At 43.0% G+C, this 22555-nt stretch overlaps 1 protein-coding gene across 1 annotated transcript in view; it reads right to left on the bottom strand.

Annotated features, from left to right (window-relative positions):
• Positions 1 to 22555, bottom strand: part of Cwh43 (cell wall biogenesis 43 C-terminal homolog) — a 45433-nt gene that overhangs the window by 3546 nt on the left and 19332 nt on the right. Inside the window, exons 10-15 of the mRNA XM_035453237.1 lie at positions 20214 to 20319; positions 18344 to 18479; positions 17066 to 17215; positions 14127 to 14271; positions 10173 to 10234; positions 6592 to 6747 (exon numbers count right to left, since the gene is read on the bottom strand). Of these exons, the coding sequence (XP_035309128.1) occupies positions 6592 to 6747; positions 10173 to 10234; positions 14127 to 14271; positions 17066 to 17215; positions 18344 to 18479; positions 20214 to 20319 (755 nt within the window). The remainder of the gene's footprint in view (positions 1 to 6591; positions 6748 to 10172; positions 10235 to 14126; positions 14272 to 17065; positions 17216 to 18343; positions 18480 to 20213; positions 20320 to 22555) is intronic.

Genomic DNA, 22555 nt, shown 5'->3' with positions numbered 1-22555 from the left:
GAACAACCCCAAGCCAGAAAGCTTTAATTGAACTGGACAGAGCTTCAGTTTGAAGGACAGCCTGGGGTTGGGTGGAGGTGGGGGAGTGTTGTGGAAAGCAAGGAGAGAGGCAGATGCTGGCAAGCCAAAAGGTACAGTTTGCAGGACACACACTAGGAAAGGAAGACCCAAGCCCAGCGGCTGGGACAGATGTCAAGAGAGTAACTCTGGACTTTGATGTCACTTAGCCTGAGGTCAGCAAGTGGATTGCTGTGGTACCTGTCTGCTACTGAGACTGTAGATTCAGGAACATTGGCACTCTAGTAGAATACTTGACACCCACAGCTGCATGCCCAGGGGTGATCAGTTCTTGTGGGTTTTGAAAGAATGGAGATCTCAGTTCTGGGGTTGCTTCAACCATTTCTCACATACTTGCAAGATGTCCTCCAGTAAGAACATCCACCATGGGAGGTATGGGGTGGTGGAGGGTGAAGGGTGTAAGGGGGTAGTCTTGGGGAGGCTAGGGAGTGTCAGAGAACCGTCCCAGTCCACAGACAGTACAGCGAAGTGTGACCAGCAGCAGCCCCTCCTCTGGTACCCAAGAGAAGCTACTAATTGAAACAGCTCTGGCAGATACCAGACACTTGTCCAAGATGGACTCAGCATCTGCATAAACACAGGAAAGATGAGAGTCTTCGAGTTCAGCATAGAGCCCTGCCATGTATAGAAGCCACAAACTACAGTTGTTTTTGAGGTCCCACAAAGAAGCTAAGACAGTTCAGTTATTTTTTTCCTGTATTTCCACTTTCTTTTTTACTGCACTTTCATTTTCATTTCGTTATACTCAAAACAACAACAAAATTTTCACGGGGCCTGAAGAGATGGTTCAATAATCAAGAGCTCTTGTTGTTCTTGCAGAGGATCTGGGTTCATTTTCCAACACACATGATGGTTCATAGCCATCCTTAATTCCAGTTACAGGAAACCCTGTGCCTTCATATGACCTCCACAGGCAACAAGCACATGCATGGTTCACATACATATATGCAGGAAAAACACTTGCACATAAAATTAAACTAATAAATCTTCTTTAAAAAATCTTTAATGTTTTGTATTTTAGTTCCCTTCATATATTAATTGACTTTTATTGCACATTTTTCATTATCGGGCAATCTTTAATCTTGTTTCTTTTTGTTTATTTTTTGTTTTTCCCTCCCCCATCCCGCCCCCACCACCATTTTTTTCTTTCAGTTTTTTTTTATTTGAATTAGAAACAAGGTTGTTTTACATAACAATCCCAGTTCCCTTCTCCCTCCCATCCTCCCCTACCACCTTCACCCCCAACTAAAACCCTACCTATCACATATCCTTTCTGCTCCCCCTGGAAGGTAAGGCCTTCCATAGGGTGTCATCAGAGTCTATCTAATGTATCCTTTGGGATAGGGCCTAGGCCTGCCCCCTAGGCTCAGGGAGTATTCCTCTATGTGGAATAGGCTCCCAAAATTCATACCTATGCTAAGGGTAAGTACTGAACTACTACAGGAGGTCCTGTAGATTTCCGAGGTTTCCCCAATGAAACCCATGTTCCTGAGGTCTGGATCAGTCCAATGCTGGCATCCCAGCTATCAGTCTGGGGAGCAAAAGTTCCCCAATGTTCAGGTCGGTTGTTTCTGTGGGTTTCACCAGCCTGGTCTGGACCCCTTTGCTCTTCACTGGTCCTTCTCTGCATCTGGATTCCAGTTCAATTCAATGATAAGTTGCCCACCACCATTTTTTAACTTTTCCCTTTTTTTTTCCCCCAGAAGCAGTTTAGTACTTGGACAGAAATAGACTTGTAAACCAGTGGAATAGAATAGAAGATACAGAAACCAACCCACACAGCCACATAATTTTCAACAAGGTTTCAAAAAGGCACACTGGGAAAAAGATGGCTCTTCAACAAGTGGTCCAGGAAAAGTGAATTTCCATGCATGCAAAAATGAAACCAGAGCCTCACTTTGCTCCAGGATTGATACAGAATCAACTGGAGACTGAATACAAGTCTGAAACTTTGAAACTTTCTGGCTAGAGAAAAACACAAGTAAAACACTTGAAGATACAGACAAGGACAGGGACTTTCTGACAAGGACTCCAACAGTCCAGAAAATAACAAAAGTGGTGCTGCATAAAACTTTAAATTCTGTACAGAAAGCAGACCCATCACCAGAGTACAGAGAATTTGGAAAAATATACACCTACTACTCATCGGTCAGGTGTTTAGAACACCTGAAGAACTGCAAAAAATAAACATCAAAAATCACCCCATCAATAAATGGACCAGTCAAATAAATAGACAGTTCTCAAGAGAAAAAACACAGGTCAATAAATATTCAATACCCTTAATCATATGGGAAGTGGAAATAAAAACTGGAGATTCCGTCTTATCCCAGTCAGAATGGCTATTATTGGGAGAACAAAGACTGGTGAGGATGTGGGGAAGGAAGGGTACTTCTGTTGTGTTGGAGGGAATGCAAACATGTACAGCCACTATGGAAAAGTCAGTGTGCAGGGCTTTCAAAAAGCTGAAACCACCCTATGACCCATCCATACCACTCCTGGGTAAAAACCCGAAAGACTATAAATAGACATTCCACAGAAACACCCGTGCATCCATGTTTATTATCTCTACATTTACTATTGCTAGGAAATGGAACCTACCTGTGTTCAATGAGTGGCTAAAGGACAGAAAAAAAAGTACAATGTATAGTAAAAAAAAGTATACAATGGAATTTCATTAAGTCACAGAGAAAAACTGAAATCATCTGCAGAAAAGTAGATACAACTGGAAAATATTATGTTAAACAAAATCAGACTTGGGAAGACATACCGCGTGTTTAGTGTGTGGAATATAGATTGAAATTGTGTGTGTGTGTGTGTGTGTGACAGAGATACAGAGAGAGAGACAGAGACAGAGATACAGAGAGAGAGACAGAGAGACAGAGATATATATAGAGAGACAGAGAGATAGAGACAGAAACTAACGGAAGCAAGAGAGGAGAGATGTTGAGGGTGCGGAGATCAGGAGAGATGGTAACAAATGCATGTGACAGACTATCACACTGTCGGGGGAAGGAGAGCTGGAGGGTGGCAGTGGGGGAGAGGTTGAATACCACTAAGTATAGTGGTATATATGTTTGAAAATGCCACAATGGAATGCATCACATTGTGTACTAACTGAAAAATTGGATTTAAAGGGGTCTGGGGGAGATACATCAGGCAGCAAAACTCTTGATAGGTTAGCATGGTGACCTGAGTTTGATTCCTAGGACCCACACTTAAAAAGTTAGGTGTGGTGGCATGCTCTTGCCACCACAGGGTTTATCTGTGTGACCCTGCCTCTGAGAGGTGCTGGAGAGACAGAGACAGGCAGATGGAAGGGCATGCTCACCAGCCAGTTTAGCCTAATTAGCCTAATCGGTGAACTACCGGCTAGTGAGGAACTATTTCCAAGAATAAGAACAGCTCCTGGGGAATTAGGAATGGCACATCCCATGTCCACACACTGGAATATTACTCAGCCTTTGAAAAGAAGGAACTTCTGTGTTCTTTGGCATCATGGATGAACTTGGTGGCATTATCACCAGTGAACTAACAAGATACCTGGGGGTTCAACTGTCATCACAGCCCTTGGGAAACAGAGGCAGGAGGATTGTCTGTTGAAAACCAGTCTAGATTATACAGTAAGTCCAAGGCGAGCCTGAGCTACACAGTGAGACCCTGTTTCAAAGACAAATTAAAAAACATAACAAGGATTTGAGGTATGGCTTGTTGGCCAAGTGCCTGTCTAGATTGTGCCAATCCCTGTTTGATCCTCAGGAAAAGGGGTTTGGGGGACATGGAGAGAATGCAGGCATGAGAGCATGTTCTCACTTACATGTAGACCTTTTGGTGTTTTGTTTTTTGTTTTTTTCAAGACAGGGTTTATCTGTGTGACCCTGACTATCCTGGTACTTGTTCTGTAGACCAGGATGGCCTCAAATTTAGAGATTCTCCTGCCTCTGCCTCTGAGCGCTGGTATTAAAGGTCTGTATCACCACTGCCTGGCTTGTTTTTTGTTGTTGTTGTTGTTTTGGTTTTTTTTGGGGGGGTTCCCATGTAGAACTTTTAAAAAGTTATACTCGCAGAAGCATCGAGCATAGTTGCCTGGGGCTGAATGGGAGAAGACACCCATCAAAGGGTGTGATTTCAATTCTACTCCTCCAAGGCATTGTGACTAAAGTTAATAATGATGCAGCGAATACTTAAGACTACTGAGAGAGCCAGGTGTTGGTGGCACAGGCCTTTAATCCCAGCACTCAGGAGGCAGAGGCAGGTGGATCTCTGTGAGTTCGAGACCAGCTTGGTCTACAAGAGCTAGTTCCAGGACAGCCTCCAAAGCCACAGAGAAACCCTGCCTCAAAAAACAAAAACAAAAACAAAACAAAAACAACAACAACAACAAAAAACTACTGAGAAAATATATCGTCAATGAACTGAGGAGGATTTTGTGATAAAGGTGAGCTTGCCCCAACACCTTCATTATTCTTGTAACTGAACAAGAAAATAGGCCTCGCTCAGCCAGGGCTGTCTTGGTTCAATCTGCAGTTGTGGTTCACCAAAAATAGTTTATTGGGCTCTTGCCATACTCCTGGTATATGAAGAATAAAGAAACAAGAAAACATTTTCTGCCTAAAATTTTTTATTTTCCATTTAAAAAGTCATCCCATTCAGAAAAAAAAAAAAAGGATCACTGTGCTAGCTAGTTTTATGTCAACTTGATATGGACTAGAGTCGTTGGAGAGACAGGAGCCTCATTTGAGAAAATGCCTCCATAAGATCTGGCTGCAAGCAAGCCTGTAGGACATTTTCTTAATGATTCAAGTGGGAGACCCAGTTCATTGTGGTGGGCGCCATCCCTGGACTGCTGGTCCTGGGTTCTATAAGAAAGCAGGCTGAACAAGTCACTGAGAGCAAGCCAGTAAGCAGCACTCCTCCATGGCCTTTGCATCAGCTCCTGCCTCCAGATTCCTGCCCTGCTTGAGTTCCTGTCCTGACTTCCTTTGATGATGAACTGTGATGTGGAAGCATAAGTCAAATAAACCCTTTCCTCACCAACTTGCTTTGGGTCGTGCGTTTCATCACAGCACTAGAAACCTAACTAAGACACATGTTCTGAAAGTGACACATGTTCAGTGGGAATTACACTTTTCTTAAAAGATCTATTATCTATTTATTTAAAGATATAATTACTATTATTAAAGATCTATTATTTATTAGGTATACAGTGCTCCACCTGAATGTATTCTTGCAGGCCAAGAGAGGGCACCAGATCTCTTTATAGATGGTTGTGAGCCACCATATGGTTGCTGGGAATTGAACTCAGGACTCTGGAAGAGCAGCCAGTGCTCTTAACCTCTGAACCATCTCTCCAGCCTGAGAAATACCCTAGTTGAAACTTGTTCTAGGCTAACAATATGCAGCAGGTGTTTTCTATGGCAAGAATAGAGAGGCTGACTTCACTATCACTTTTCTTTTGCGTACACAGCAGGAGAGAAACACAGTAAAAAAGTCAGGCGGGGCTTTCCCTCTCCTTGCATTAATCATTACACTCTGGTACAGTCCTCTCATGAGGCACAAGCAAGTAAACAAATCAAGTGGTGTAGCTTTGTTCCTGACAAAGTCTGAGAAATTGTTACAGCTATGAGCTAGTAAAGTAGAAATGCCAAATGATACAATGTCTAGGGCATGCTCTGAGTCCGGGCTGGTATACAAATGCTGCCTCACCATGGACTGTGGCAGAGATTAGAGCACACACTTCAAATCATATGCTTGACCACAAACAAATCTGTGAGATAACCACTATGAAAAACTAAGCAAAATGAAACATCTCTTTCATGGCAGAATACCTGCAATGTAAGGGAATTATCCATGCTTCACAGTCTCAGTGTGAACTGCCCATTAGAATAACTTGGGAAGAACTGTTTAAGTCCCCAAACCAAGCATCATCCCAGGGAGTCCTAATGAGTTGATCTGGGGCCAAATTAAACAGCGCAGTTCTCAGCAGCAACCCTGTGGTGCTAATGGGCTTCCTACCTCCTCCACAGCTTTGCCACTGACTACTCATTTACACCTAATGCAGTGTATTCCTCAGCCTAAACTTCCTCCTCAATAAAACGTTGGTAACTGCAGTTAACAAACACATAAAGAGTCTGGGACAGAGCTGGAATATGGGAATACTCAAATACCCACTGTCATGTCGTGTTAATGGTGATGATGATGCTGATGTTGATGATGGTACAGTGGTGGTGATGGTGACAATGATGATGGTGGTGGTGGTAGTGGAAATAATGACAAGGATGGGGCACTTTCCCTGAGACTAGGGCTACAACACATTTCTTCATTCCAGAAAGCAAAGACTATAACTTAAACCCATGAGTTATAATCTTTACCATGACCCCCCTCACTTAAATTGAGCCTCTAGAATCTACCACAACTTTGAGCTCATACGAGTTGATATCTGGACTCCATAGGGGAATGGGGCAGCTTGCATCTGCCATCTACAGCAGAAAGGCACTCACTCAGGTACTCACTCACCTGGGGTTGAAATGAATGTTCTTGGGAAGTCCTCTGTGGTCTATGACCACTCTCTGGTTGTCTCTGTAATTGGCAGGATCATCAGGGATCCTGAATTTGGCCATCTGAATCTCAGAGTCACTCAGTTCAGCATGAGAAATTCTTGCATAACCCAACCTGGAACAGAAAAAGAAATGGTTTGTAAAAGGTCTCATTATAAAAATACTCTGATGAAGACAGGAAGTGGTGTCACATGCCTTTAGTCCTAGCACTTAGGTAGCAGAGGCAGGTGGATCTCTGAGTTCACGGTCAGCCTGGTCTACAGATCAAGTTTCAGGACAACCAGGACTATACAGAGAAACCCTGTCTCAAAAAGGCAAAACAAAAAACACACTAGCTCTTTTCAGGGCAAACTGATGGCACACACCTTTAATCCCAGCACTCAGAAGGCAGAGGCAGATGGATCTACAGCCTGGTCTACAGATCAAGTTCCAGGACAGCTACATGGAGAAACCCTGTCTTGAAAAACAAAAAATAAACCATCCAAAAAACCTTCTGACTAGTAGAGCAAAAGTGAACTCTGTAACGGTAGCACATTCTGTATTAAACTTGTTTCCCATTTCTAATTTGGCTTCGTGTATCATGATTAGAATTAACTTGATTTGTTACCTTAAATATTAACAGAAATATTGTTTTCATAACATGGTAAATGAATAATGAATATGTACACAGTTTTAATTAACTCCACTTAGCAGCCTTGCTTTAGTTTTTTACTTAAATGAATGTTCTATCTACACAAAGTGCTTCCCATATAATTAAGTTTTGAGTTAATAAGCTAATAACAGGAAATCTTCAGAGTGACATGAATGCATGCTTACATTTTCTTATTTCAAAATCCAAATATCACATGCAGATTTCTAGGCACATTTACTAGTCTAAAATCAGGGATTTTATATGTCTGAAAAAATTTTCCACATCCTGTTTGGCTTAGAGCTTTAGGCTCTCTGGAAAAGTCAAAACACTTTAGAGACATTATCCAAATAGTTCATAGTGAAGTTCTCAGACGGGAAAACGGAGAAACCACAGCAGCAAAGATTTCATTTTCATTTAGTTAGATTTTGCCTCTTCCAAAAAGAATGTTTGTATCATTTTCACTCGATAGCGGATTTGATGAGAAGGAAGTAGATTTGATGAGAAGGAAGCTCTTGCTTTCAGTAACCATTACAAATTAAACAAGTGTATGTATAAAATCTATCGGATGGTGACAGATAAGTCCCATGGGAAAGTCCAGAGGCACGGAGAGTAAGGAGAGCTGCTTGGCAGGGATAGTCACCTCACAGAGCATGCGCAGAAAGTGCCTCTTTGTAAAGTAACATTGCAGGGCTGGAGAGATTTCTCAGAGGTTAAGAGCACTGACTGCTCTTCCAGAGCTCCTGAGTTCAATTCCCAACTGCCAGAGAGGGGCAAGCTAGACACTCAGTGGAGTAAGGGTGTTGTAGGGGATAAGAAAGGCAAAGGCTCCGAGGAAGAAATATGTGTGGTGCTTGGGGAATCAACCACACCAGGACTGAAAAAAGAATGTGAAAGGCAATGAACTTGGGAGAGAGAGGAAGCAGATGACAAAAAGTCTTCCTTGTATACACCTATAAGGACTCCAATCTGAGAGAAATGGGAATCCACCAGATGGGTGGAGGTAGAGATTTGTGTGTGGCTATGTAGAGTGAAGCAAGAATAGTAGAAAGGTAAAAGAAAGGTGGCGTGAGGGGAAAGCTTAAAGCTGAAATGAACAGAACCTGTGAAAGAAAAACAGAAACAAAGAACCAGGGTGGGTGGAGGCAGCCCGCCTTCCCATGACAAAGATTGGGGAACTGAGCTGTCACACAGGTTAAGGTTTCAGGTTAAGCTCAGAACTACAGCTCCTGGCAATCCTAAAGCATGTCTCTGATAAGTCCGGGCTATTTATTTCTCAAATCTCTAAAATCAAAGTTCTAACCTGTTTCTTAGACATGGCTTTCAAAGACATTCCTGAAGTCCTTGAAGATAAGGAATGTGACTATCTGAATAACTACCTAAGGCATGGGGGTGCCCATTGTTATGCAATTATGATGAATGCCTCCAAAGTGCAGGGCAGTGAACTGGGTGATTGAGAGACAACACTTTTGATTGAGTGCCAAGAAAAGGTCGTTTGAGCCCTGGACAAGAAGGCGGGAGTTGGGGGGGGGGGTATGGGAGGGTGTCCTTACCAAGCACCAACCCTGCTACCTTGGTTGTACAAGTTCAAGAACTTTGAGAATATGAATGACTTTTATTTAAACCACCCACTCATTCTACTGTATTTTGCTGGGGCAACCAGGGTAGATCAGTGTATAAGCTGTAGCACACACACACACACACACACACACACACACACACACACACACGCACGCACGCACGCACGCACGCACGCATGCACGCACGCACGCACGCACGCAGAGGAACTGTTATTCCTATTTCAGTCTACATCAAAGCTTGTTTTCTAGACTTCTGCCATCCTATAACAAATGCTTGAGTAAAGAATGAAATGGAAACAGTGTTGTCAATCCTAGATAGACTTAGGTAGAAGTGGCTTGTTCTTCTACCACAGCTCTTTGGAAACATTGAAACAGTAGTCAAGCCAGTCCTCCAGCAGCTGGTTTTCTGAGCGATGGCTGGAGAGTCTCTGAACCAGGACTGTAACCAGAATAACCCTTATAGCCCCTAAATGGCTTCCTGGACTTCCTTCAAGAAGTGTGTGAGCCACCCAGTGAGCCACCCAAGGGCCAATAAGGTCACCCTTATGCTTACATTCAGAGTCCTTAATAAGGGTCTATGAAACCTGACAAGATCTGCTCCCCTCCCCACTGTAACAATATTCACCCACTACCTCATCCACTTTCCAACCCCAACACATACCGCTGGTTCCCCAGAGTCACCTCCCTTCAAACAAAACACCCCTGTGTTAGGGCCTTTGCAGTCTCTGGTTCCTGTATCTGGAAGACTCATCTCCCAATGGAACCATTCTTACTGTGCATTTATATATTTCTGTGTTTAATGGTTTACCGTGCCCTTATGATATCACTAAATTTGCTTAGCTATTTCTTTTTTTGTTTGTTTTTTAAGACAGGGTTTCCTGGAACTAGCTCTTGTAGAAACAGACTGGTCTCGAACTCACAGAGATCCACCTGCCTCTGTCTCGCAAGTGCTGGGACTAAGGGCATGCGCCACCACCGCCTGGCTTGCCTAGCTATTTCTGCCTCCTTTTTCTTTGTTTATTTGGTTTTGGTTTTGGTTTCCGAGACAGGCTGTTTCTGTGTTACAGCCCAGGCTGTCCTGGAACTCACTTTGTAGACCTGACTGGCCTCGAACTCACAGAGATGTTCTTGCCTCTGCCTTCTGAGTGCTGGGACTAAAGGGGTTCACCACCAACAGTTTATTTCCGCCTTATCAAACTACTAAATGTCAAAACTGTTAAATAATGTAACCAACAAAATGAATGCTTATGAAGAACAGCAAAATGAACTGCTTCCATGACACTTTGCATCCTAGAATTCACAGATTAAAAAAAAAAAAATGCCCTTGCTCACCTGATCAGGCCCCGATACATGATGTATTCACACCACCTGTCTCGATCTGAGCTGTCAATATCCTGTTCAAGAGCAGAGAGGAGAATGCTTAAAACATAGAAAACAATGCTCTACTCTGAATTACCCAAAAAGGTGAAAGGAGAAGAGAAGGGAAGGAAAGAGAAGGAGAGAAGTAAAAAGGAAGGGAAGGGTGGAAGGAAAGATGGAAGAAAGGGAGGGAGGGAGATGAGCTAGAGTACAGATCATTTTCTCATCACCCTCCTACTTATCCTTCATCCATGAACTACTCATTCACACTAGAGATGGTTTTTGAATAGTTACTATGCCCCTCTACTTCTTCACCAGATACCAGAAACACAGTGACTACAGGGAATGATGGGTAGGTCAATGGTGGCAGTGTGGTCTCACCTCCTGAGGCTTTCCAAACCTGTCATCCCCAGCAGAACTGGGAGCCCCTATGCCAGTCCCCAGTCCTCCCAGCCAGGCTCTGAACACCAGCTACATCCCAATGCCACCGAGGCTTGTTTGTTTTTCTTCCCCCACCTCTCTGTGCAGAGGGACTCCCCTCTATGGATCTTCAGCTGTCTGGTACTTAGCAAAAAGCCTGGGGTTGGGTCAGTGCTTGGTCTGTGTTTACTAAATCGAATCATACAGAGAAACATATTCAGGAGCAATCAAGAGTCTTTTGATGTTGAAGGCTTGAAACCAGGTTCATTTTTCATCAGAGAAGGAGATGGGAATTTTTTTCTATAATGTACTGGAAAAAGCCATAAATATGGAGATTTGTGGCTGAAAGAAGAAATCTCCACTTCCTTCTTTTCAAATAGCCTATAAATAAAAAAATATACTTGACTTTTTACCACCTCTAAATTTAACTTAATAAAATACATTTCCTATTACTAAAAAATGTGCCACAATTTATGATTCTTATTTGCTACAGTATGGGCACCTAGATGTTAGTCTTAGTTATTGTTTATTATACACATCATTTATATACAATGGAACATGTAAATAAATATTAGGAATTGGGTTTAAAATTTTAAATAACTATAAAAAGCAAATAAATAAAAAGTAGTGTCTGTTTGCCTTTGGAGGGAGATAATAATTTAGTCATTTAGCTATAGATACCAGGACTAACCAGCTATGAATCTGTTTAACTGTTATTTTAGTTCATTAAGGTTTTTATATAGTGCTGTGAAAATTTAAGACTAGAGAATTTAATTACTCATTTCTTAAAGAGAAAAAATCTGTTCACCCAAGCATTTATGATTAAAATTCCTCTATACATCAATTAACTTCCTTGTAGAATGCAATATCAGAGCCTACTGCCAATCAAAACAGCTTTTATCCTTATCCAGAAAACCAACAGAGATCAAATGTTTGCATCCATTCCTCACACAGAGAACCAATAAGCCTATGATTCCAACCCTAGGTTTTCCTTTGACTCCTCAGCTCTCCCAGGCTCTTTCCTGAGATTGGTGCTTTCTCTTCTCTCCCTCACCACCCCATAATAGCTATCAGTTGAACATGATTGGACACGTCCCCCAAGGCTTCATGAGATGGAAGCTTGGACTCTACTATGGCCATGTGAAAACTTTGTGGGTCAGGGCCTAGTAGAAAGTGGTTAAGTCATGAGTCACCTCCTTCAGGGGGTTTAACACTGGTCTCACAAAGACTAGAGCCAGCTGTGACAAAATGAGCCTGCACTTGCCCCTCTCTTCCTGGGGCCATTTCCTTTACCTTTCATCCATTGTGTTGTGATGCTGTGAGATGGCCTTTACCACAGGCTGAACAGACAAGGCTGCCTAGTCTTATAATGTCTGCCTTCAAACTATGAGGTAAGCAGACACTTTCTTCATAAACTACCCAGACACAAACCATAGCAATTGAGGCAGCTGTCTGCAGCTTCCTTCTGCACTTCTTGAACTCCTCAAGGAAGGTCACTCCGTGACTGTGGCTTGAAGGATTGCCAGTATACTTGAACCCTAGCTCTAATCCTGATTAAGCTCATGGATCCAAGATCTATATATCCTCTTGTCCTTTGGATATCTCCACTAGGCCATGCACATGCCTCAAACTCAGCCCAAAGCTGAGTTCATCCCCTGCAATGTTGTTTTTCTTCGGGTCTTCTCTGTAATAAATGTCACTGTCACAGCCAAAATGAAGAATATATTGACTCTACTTCTTCTTACTCAATGAGTGCAGAGACCAACTCATCTCCCAGGGTCACCCTTTTTCTCCGTGTGTGTGTGTGTGTGTGTGTGTGTGTGTGTGTGTGTGTGTGTGTACAATCAAGATGGATTGCTCTACTTCCAGTCTTTTATACATTGAAGCATGACCATATGAATCAATTCCAGTCAAAGAAATAAAAACGCAAGAGTCACCTTCTTGGAGTTTGAATTTAGAAATAACCTACATACACTCTTGGCCTCTTCTTTAGCTCTTTCTCTATCTTCTCAAATAGGACATGGATGCTGTTTTATGTGATCAGACCATAGCAATAGAAACCATGATAGTAGACGTCATGGAATGGGAAGTGGGGAGCACACAGCAACAGAGGCCATGGCAGCACAGGCCTGATTGAGTGAAACCACATTAGAGAAATTATAATTCCAGACAACACAGAGTGAGTGTCCCACCAGTGCTGATACTCCACCAAGACTTCTATACCAAGAAACATACTTCTCTCTCATCCTCACCACTATCATTTGAGTTTTTGTCAACTGCCAAAACCCTCATTACACTGTGTCTCAAATACCTTTCCAATGCCGTTGGCCAACTCTCTACAGACATTTCCAGACATAAGGTTCACAACAAAACAAAAAGGACAGAGAGCTCTACTGAGCCTAGTCAAACAAAGTAATTGTGTTCTTACTATAAACTAAGGTGTGCCATAGTCTAGTGCATGGATCAGTCTCTGGGGTGTTTGGTTTGTATTTTATTTCCTAAGAGCTTGATTATGTCGGGGTACAGTGAAGAAGTGTTTTAGACCTGGAAAGATATGGTAAGGCACTGTGTGACCTGGAAGCCATTCTTGCTGATATTGCATTTCAGCTTTTACTCACAGGCTTGGAACTAGCTTTCATGGTGTAAGCACAGTTACAATAACATCGCACTGGGCCTGAGGTATTCTTACTAGACGTCTTTGACACTCCTTGAGTCAAGGACTGGGGTTTATGTTCCTTCAGGTCCATGTGGTAAGCATTACTATTAGAGCATAAGTGACACTGTGTCACTTGGAAAGTCAAGTCCCAACAGACAATACAGGCTATCCCCTTGTTTACTCATTCTGGAACCTAGACACCATAAGGGAGGAAGCCCACTTAGCCCATGAGTAGGAGCCATAGCCCAAGCCAAAAGCATTGTTTGTAAATCCTCCACACAGGAACTCCTGTAGTACCCAAGAAACTGGCCCTGTGTAAAGCACAGCTGAGCTGTCCTCACTGAGCCCTGGTCACAGTGCATATCAGTGAGCAAATTGATGTGTTGTGTAAGCAGTGGGCTGTGCAGTGCTTTTATGTGTGCAATAAGCAGGATATATCAAGCTGTCCTGGCGATGGGAAGTTGATTCAGTTGGAAAGGGGTTTACCACACAAATCAGGGTTCAGATCCAGCACACATATAAAAAACCGGGCACAGTTGGTACATGCTTATAATTCTAGCCCTGGGAAAGCAGATAACAAGTAGATCCCAGGGTCTATCCTATGAGCTCCAGATTCAGTGAGAGACCCTGTCTCAAAACACTATGACCTCTAATGGTATACACACACACACACACACACACACACAACACACACACACACACACACACACACACACACACACACGCGCGCGCGCGTGCGCGCGCGCGCGCACACACATACACACTTGTGTTTTTTTTGGATTGAATTTTCTAAGAGTATGGGAATAAAGAAGCATGTAACTTAATAAAAATCATAATTAAACTTGTGTTACCTTCATGTTGCCATGTTGTGTAAGTTGTAAGTAATCTCTGGAACCAGGCTCTGAAGTGATGTAGCCCAGAAATATCACTTGGTTTGAGCAATTTTTCAGTAGTTTTGAAACGGCAATAGCTTGTAGCTTCCTGTCAAGGTCATCCCTTAAAAAATAAATGCAAAAAAAGAGCCTCTTCATTATATGTGTAAAACTATTAAGTTCCCCCAAAATATCCTCAAACAGGTCACAAAACCAGGGCAATTTCTGTTGGGGAAAGGTCTGAGTTTTTATAACAAACAGGACCTAGACCAGCACTTCAAACTGGGCTTGACAAACTCTTGACTAATAAAGGCCTTTCTTCAGAAACCACTGAGTCAAGCAGATTTAAAAGTCTCTGCTGGGAGCCTGGTGGTGGTGGTGCACACCTTTAGTTCCAGCACTCAGGAAGCAGAGGAAGGTGGATCTCTGTGAGTTCAAGGCCAGCCTGGTCTACAGCCTGAGGATAGACTCCAAAGCTACACAGAGAAAAAACAAAAAAAACAAAAACAAAAAGTCTGTGCTGGGGCTTAAGAGATGGCTTAGCACTCCAGAGTACTTGTGGCTCTTGGAGAGGAATGGGATTTGGTTCCTAGCATCTATGTCAGCCAGCTCACAACTGCCTGTGACTTCAGATTCAAGGCACCTGTCACTCTCTCTTCCGGCTTCTCAGGCACTCACACTTAGGTGTGCATCCCCACTCACAGGCATAGGCACAGGCACACAGATTGAAGAGCAAACAGATCTTTATGTTTCTATGCCAAAATACAGAATTTGTTCCATTTTTCTTCATTATGAATAAGTCATGGCAGAGGTGACGATGTAACTCGTCAAGGTAGAACATTTGCCTCACATACATGAAGGCTCCGTGCTTACTCTCCAACACTGTAAATACACAAGTAAAAGGAGGAAGTGTGACAGCGATGTGGGCCCTGGTCATCGAAGCTAAAGGACTAACAGCTGCCTGGCATTGGCATTCTGGAGGATCTTTGTTTGACTTTTTGGGTTGTTTTTGTTTTGTTGTCTTTGAGACAGGACTTCTTTTTGCAGCCCTGGCTGTCCTAGAACTCACTCTGTAGACCAGGCTGACCTTGAACTCAGGGAGAGTTGGAACCTCCATAGAACAATCCAGGCTTGTGCAACCCACACTGTTACTTTTTTTCTTTTTTAAGATTTATTTATTTATTACATAGACAGTGTTCTGCATGCACCAGATCTCATTATAGATGGCTGTGAGCCACCATGTGGTTGCTGGGAATTGAACTCAGGACCTCTGGAAGAGCAGTCAGTGCTCTTAACCTAGGAGCCATCTCTCCAGCCCTCCCCCCTGCCCCCGCCACGCTATTACTTTTACTGAACATTTTCTAAATGTCTCCTCTGCTCTCTTGCCCAAATACTGGCTGCGCATCTTGTTACTAATATACTAATATACTAATTACTGTAGGCATGTAGGCAAGTACATTAGCTTTTGAGGGGTCTACCATCTCAGAGAAAAGAACACACTTGTTTGACCTATCAGGAAAATAGAGGAGCCCCAGGAGTTTCAAACAATGTGAATTTAATGTAGGGAACTGGTTACTTAAGTGATGAGAAGCCAGTCTGGGACCAGTGATGCAGTCAGAGGTCAGCAGCAATGAGACACCAACACCAAGACGTAACACTACAGAGGCAGTCAGAAGCCAACACTAGCTAGAGGGAGTTAGACTGTGGCAGGGGCTTCCATGGAATTGGGCCATCCAGAAAGAAACTGCAGTCACAGAAGAGACTCAGAGGCTCCCAGAGACACCAGATAAAGCACAGAGAAAGGGTGAGAAATGCCCTGGCTTATTCCTTTTCTTGTCTTTCCAGCTTGTGCCTCTCATTAGCTAAGTCTGCCTAGAAAGCAGAAAGCAAAGGACTTTGGGAAATTTCATTCCTTGCAATGTATAGAAACAGATGGGAGCAAGGAATAGATCCATAGGTAAACAAGTAGTTCCTTCCTTCCTCCCTTCCTTCCTTCCTTCCTCCCTTCCTCCCTGCCTCCCTCCCTCCCTTCCTCCCTCCCTTCCTCCCTCATTCTTCCTTTCTTTCTTCTCCCCCTAAGACAGGGTTCAGGGTTTCTCTGTGTCATCTTGGCTGTCCTAGAACTTGCTCTGTAGATCAGGCTGGCCTCGAACTTAGAGATCCACCTGCTTCTCCCCCCCACCCCACCCTCTCAAGCCAGTCAAAGGCGTGTGCTGCCGCCACCACTGCCCGGTAGCATTTGCATAGAAAGATAGCTGATGAGTGTTACAGGGACAAAGCAAGATGTGGGGAGATCATCAGGAACGAGGATGTGGGAGAACTCCTGCTGAAGGAGGCTGGGAGACAGGACCTAGAGGAGTGTGTGCAGATAGCCAGCTGCCTGTCAGTTCTGAAAACATGAGAAAAGATAGGAATGTTACTTAGTGTCCTCAGATCCCAACACTGCAGCTATTTGTGCCGATAACCCTCTAAGGACTGTGTGTGTGTGTGTGTGTGTGTGTGTGTGTGTGTGTGTGTGTGTGTGTGTGTTTTCTGCAGTTTAATGTGTGGTTCCAAGCACTTGTGACCTGGGACTTGGTTCTGGCTTCTTCCTGTTGTATGGTCCTGTCCTAACCTCTGTCCACCTAATGTCTTCATGTGCAAAATGAGGTCAATATGGCCCTTTATCTATACAACTCGAGGACTAAACACAGTCACCTGTGTGGAGAGCTACTACACAAGTAGCAGTTGTGTCTTGCACGGCCATCTCTAAGGACTGCATCTCAAATATATGTACAATCAACAACACAGGGAAGATAATCTAAGATTTTTTTTTAAGAATAGAAAGTCAGAAAGGCTGTTTCATTAAAAAAACAAAGTAATATTTTAATAACGCTTCCTGTCATTTCTATAATACTAAATAAAGCAAAGACACCCACTCATGATTCCCAAAGTGTGTCACCACGAAGTCCACCAGTTTGTTGGAGACATTAACAGTCAGAGTTATGGCTGGTGCAATCTCGCCCTCTGGCGACGGAAGAAGGTGATGTTCGGATCTCACAATTGGGTACCGGGACAGCACCATAATCCTGTGTACAGAAAATGAAAAGAAACAGAGCAGTGTGGATCTCAGCCTATCACGGAAATGAGATGGAGGAAATGCACTAAAAAGTCATGTCAGATGACAGGCATCCACTGAGAGGCACTCATAGTAGGAATGTGGCAAAGATGTCTGTGGAAGTCTGCTTCGTAGTACATTGCCTCTTCCTATTTAGCCTGTCTTGCTGTGTCACTAATCACAATACCAAGTGTGTTTCAGTAAATGCCATGAAGACACGAAAAAGGCAGCACTGGGAAGATCAAAAGCCCATTTTACTTGTATTGTTACTCTAACAACCCACCCAACTACTCTCTCTCAGGAGCTGGTTTTCTCCCTATGTAGCACAATCTCAGGTTGTCTTCTTTGTGAACATGTTTATAGTTGTCCTTCAGTGTCTGCATAGGACTGGCTCCATGATGCCCACAAATGTCAAATAATTGTCTTAATGTAAAATCATGTCACATTTACATACAATCTATACATGTATTCCTGAGTGTGTTAAATCACCTCTGGGTTATTACAGTAAGTAATTTAATGCCTACACATTATTTCATTCACACAAATTCAGTATAGTACTTAATGATTGGTGAATTCAAATCTTATTTGGGGGGGAACTTGCTGCTTTTTGAAGACACTCTCGTGTGTGTGTGTGTGTGTGTGTGTGTATGTGTGCGCGTGCGCGCGCGTGCGTGTGCTTGCATGTAGGAATGCATGCACATGTATGTTAGTAATTGTGCCTGTCTGTGCTCACAGAGGCAAAAAGAGGGGGGGTCACATCCCTCAGGACTGGAGTTCTGGTATTTGCAAAGAAGCCCAGTTTGCTATGTGGGTGCTGGGGTCTGAACTGTGGTCCCCATAGTTGTGCAGCAAATACTCTTAACTGCTGAGCCATCTCTCTAGCCCGACTCTTTGGAACATTCTAGAATTCCTCAAGTATTTTCAATTTCCAGTTGTTTAAACCCAGGAGTGAAGAAGCTGATATGGAAGGTCAACTGTGTTGTGGCCTTCTATACTGTCACAGAGGCATATTCACAGGACAATCTTAACTTCCCATCCCAAGCCACTGCTCTTTACTCTTTAGGACTCTGCTGAGAACTAATTCCCAAAGTCTACTCACCCCCATGTGTGATCCCTGGTGCTTGGCCCGAAGTCCGTATAGAAGCCCAACTTCTCCCCCAGCCACGTGGTTAAGTCATTGTTCCCAATAAAGGGCTTAGAAGCATCGCTCTCCAAGATGGTAATAAAGTCTGCACCTGTTTGGGGAAAAGGGCAGAAAGCAGACCATGAGGAATATCAAAAGCAACTAGCAAAAAGCTGTATGGACTTTGCGATTGTTTGTTTTGTTGAGGCAAGGGTTCATTTGGCAGTTGGGGTTGGCCTCGAACTCATGATCCTCATACAGTTAACTTCCAAGTGCTGGGATTGCAAACTCATACCACCACACCCAGCACAATGTTAGTCTCTCTTTTTTCTTTTTTTTTTTTTTGAAGATTTATTTATTTATTTATTTATTATGTATACAGTACTCTGCCTGCATATTTGCCTGCCCACCAAAAGAATGTACCAGATCTCATTATAGATGGTTGTGAGCCACCATGTGATTGCTGGGAATTAAACTCAGCACCTCTGAGTGCTCTTACCCTCTGAGCCATCTCTCTAGCCCCAGAATGTTATTCTTGACCCTGGCCTTTACTCACAACCCCCCAAACAAATAATTCCTTATGAGTCACAAGAGGCGTGTGGCTGGCATCTGTGCTGGATGCTTAGAATTTAATCAAAGCATTGGGACATCTTAAGAAAGGGGGAAGTAGGACTTTTCTACATTTTAAAAATATTATGACACCTTTCTCAGAAATCCAAAAAATCTTCACATCTTTCATAAATTCCCAGTTTATGTTCAAAAACTGTGGAAGAGTGCACATGGGCCTTGGGTGTTTTTTAAGACAAGGTCTTATTTAGCCCAGGCTGGCCTTTTAATGTAGCTGAGGATGACCTTGAACTTATGAGTGCTGGTGCAGGTACCACACTGCCTATTTTATTCTGTGTTGGGGATTGAATCCAGGGCTTTGAGTATAGTAGGCAAGCACTCTATCCACTGAGCCACATCCCAGCCCCACAATGGCATTTTAGTCCAAGGCAAACAGCTCCACAATATTGGTATAAAAATTAGTTTGTCAGTTTTTCTTAGATTCTGGACTGATGTGCCAGAGCCCTCTAATCAAGACTAAAGGCACTGAGCTCACAAAGCCTTTCACACTTCTCAGAGCTGTGTTTCACATGAGAGATAACCAGCACCATTTAGCCCTTTGTCTCACACTGCACACTGCATGACATTGACCTGAGACCCAAATCCCCACACACTTTGGAGAGCTTCATAAAAAGAAAACTCCTCAAGGGCACAGAGACAAATGAGATCGGCCCTGGGGCTTTTTGAAAACAATTTTCTTTTTCTTTTCTTTTTTTTTCTTATTTTATGCACATCAGTGTTTTGTCTGCATGTGTGTCTGCATGAGGATGTAGGCTCTCCTGCAACTGGAGTTACAAACCGGTATGAGATGCCGTGTGGATGCTGAAATTGAAGCTGGAAGAGAAGTCAGTGCTTCTAACCACTGAGCCATCTCTCCAGCCCCTGAAAACAATTTTCACCACTTTACATTAAATAAACTTTCTGCTTCGTAATTAGATAGTTTGCCTGATCCTCAATAGAGGGTCCTCAGGTGGTGAGAGATACCAGCAGGAACGTCTCTAACAACAGGAGTGTGAGATGAACCTCCTGCAGATACTCAGTAGGACAGGCTGTTCAGGGTCATTGAATTAATTGCTCCAAAAGACAGCTGTGGTGAAGTGTCTGACCTGAGCTGGCCACAAAGTGAAGCCTCTTGAGGGATTTGAGCACATGCAGCCATCCTAAGACCTGGGAACTCGGCAAAAATAAAAGGAACAGCAGTGGTTTCTCAAAACCTGGAGCAAATTCCAGAAAGACTCACCCGTCTGCTTCAGCAGTTGAGCAGACCTCTCTAGATTCGGCCATCCCTCATTGTCGTATCCAAACCTAAAAGGCCAGATGGCAGCGGAGACCACTTTTTCTGGTGCCTCAGGAATTGTTGAAGTGATAATTTTTCGTACCTATGGACAATGGAAATTTGGGGTTCTCAGCCTTCTCTACCTACCTCTCCCTTATCAAAGTTCACCTTTCAGCAAAGGAAATCCCATAGACATTTTCCCACACTTAATTCATAAAAATAAAAATGTTTATCCTATGGTTCTTTGAAAGCAAATCTGTGAACTTCTAGCTTAAACTTGGCAGTTCAGACAAATGTTTGAAAGGTGTTTCTAATAAGCATTGCTTATAATAGCAAAGAAGGAGGAGAGGGAGAGAGAAGGGAGGAAGAGAGGGAGGGAGGGAGGGAGGGAAGGAAGGAGAATAAATGTGTTGTTACATAAAATAGAATACTAAATATTCCCAATAAATTAATCCCACCATAGAAAAAATCATAAACAAATGAAGTTATATATATGCAATAGAACCCTATACAGCCTTAACAGATATAATTGGGCTATACATTTCCATGTGAATGAATCTCCAAAAGATGATTTTATGGTTAAAAATGTCAAAGTAAGTTGCAAGCAATTTATCTGGAATTAAAACCACAGAAAGCAACATTGTCTAGAGTTCCATAATATATAGTAACAATGTGAAGAAATACATGAAAATTGATTTTTAAAAAACACCTTGGGATGGAGAGATGGTTCTGCAGTTAAAAATGTGTACCGCTCTTGTAGAGGACCTGAGTTCAGAGTCTAGCACCCATAACCTTTGGCTCACAACTGCCTGGGGACTCAACACTTCTGGCCTGAAAAGTCACTGGTACTCAATTGCACATGTTCACTCGCAGGCACATACACATCACATAATTAAAAATAAGATAGATCTTTAAACAAACAATCAAAAACACCTCACTCAATGTTATAGTCTAAATGTTAAGTATTCCCACAAGGCTTATATGCTCAAACACTTGAACCCCAGATAATGGTGCTGTTCTGGGAAGTTGTGGAACATTTTGGACATGTAGCCTCACTGGCAGGTGAGGAGCTGTAAGGGCAGAGCTTATGGGTTTCTGTTCCCTGATGTGCCCAGGTGTAACAGGTCACCAGGCAATCTCCTGCCACCACAGAAAGAGCCCGGCCACTATGCCTCCCGTGCCCATAAACTGAGCTGAAGCCCAGGTTGTTCTATCAGGCATTTTGGCCCAGTAATGAGAAGTGTAATTAACATCCTCAGGAAAAGAACCTGCAATTCCAGCACCGCAGAGGCAGACTTGAGTGTCTCTGTGAGTTTCAGGATAGCCAAGTTACATAGAGAGACCCCCATTTCAAATATATGTGTGTGTACATGTTTGTATGCATGTGTGTGCCCATGCATGTGTATGGTGGTGTGTGTGTGTGCATGTTTGTATGCATTTGTGTGCATGTATATGCATGTATGCATGTGTGTGTGATGGGTTTTGGGGTGTGTGTGTGTGTGTGTGTGTGTGTGTGTGTGTGTGTGTGTGTGTGTTTTAAAGTTCTCTCCGCGTCTCTGCAACACTCCACTCAAAACACCTCTTTCTTGGAACACTGAAAAAGCCTTCTACAATCTTTTTTTTTCTACAGCAGTCATGTTCACATCTATTATTTTTTGATCCGTCACAGATGTCTTACTGTAGCTGGTGGAACCATGTGTGATGAGGCTGTCCCTAGCCTCTCCAACTGTGTCATCCTCCACAACACCTCAGCCCTGAAGGTCTCTCTGATGCATCTCAAACACTCTAAACTGGCTCTCCCTGGATCCTTTATACACATTTCCTTTAGGCTGAATTGCATCTAACTGGCTTTTTATCAGCTTTCAAGTCTTCTCTCAAATGTCAGCCACCCAGACTCCAACTTTCCATTCCACACAACCTTGCTTCCTAAAAGGCCACCTGGCCTACAACCAGAGTCTTTCTTCATTTGTTTTCATGAATACCATCTTTATTTAGAACACAAAGTGTGGGAGAGAAGAGATCTTCTCCAGCTTCTTCCATGTACCTCTGGCACCAAACATAGCAAGAGGCAATCAAGGAACACTAGCCAAATGAGTGAGTGAGTGAGTGAATGAATGAATGAATGAATGAATGAATGAACGAATAAACAATAAATCAAACTCAAACAATTCCCTTAAAAAGAACTTGTGGCTGATGTCAGGCATCCTCGTCATATGGGGAGTATATTGCAACAATAATAACTAACAAGGAAAAAGCATCCAAAGACACCTGTATCGGTGGGTCATTACTATCTATTTAATAAGAAA

Source organism: Cricetulus griseus (genome assembly GCF_003668045.3).
Source record: "Cricetulus griseus strain 17A/GY chromosome 1 unlocalized genomic scaffold, alternate assembly CriGri-PICRH-1.0 chr1_1, whole genome shotgun sequence".
NCBI lineage: Eukaryota > Metazoa > Chordata > Mammalia > Rodentia > Cricetidae > Cricetulus > Cricetulus griseus.
This window is presented reverse-complemented; position numbering and strand designations above follow the sequence as displayed.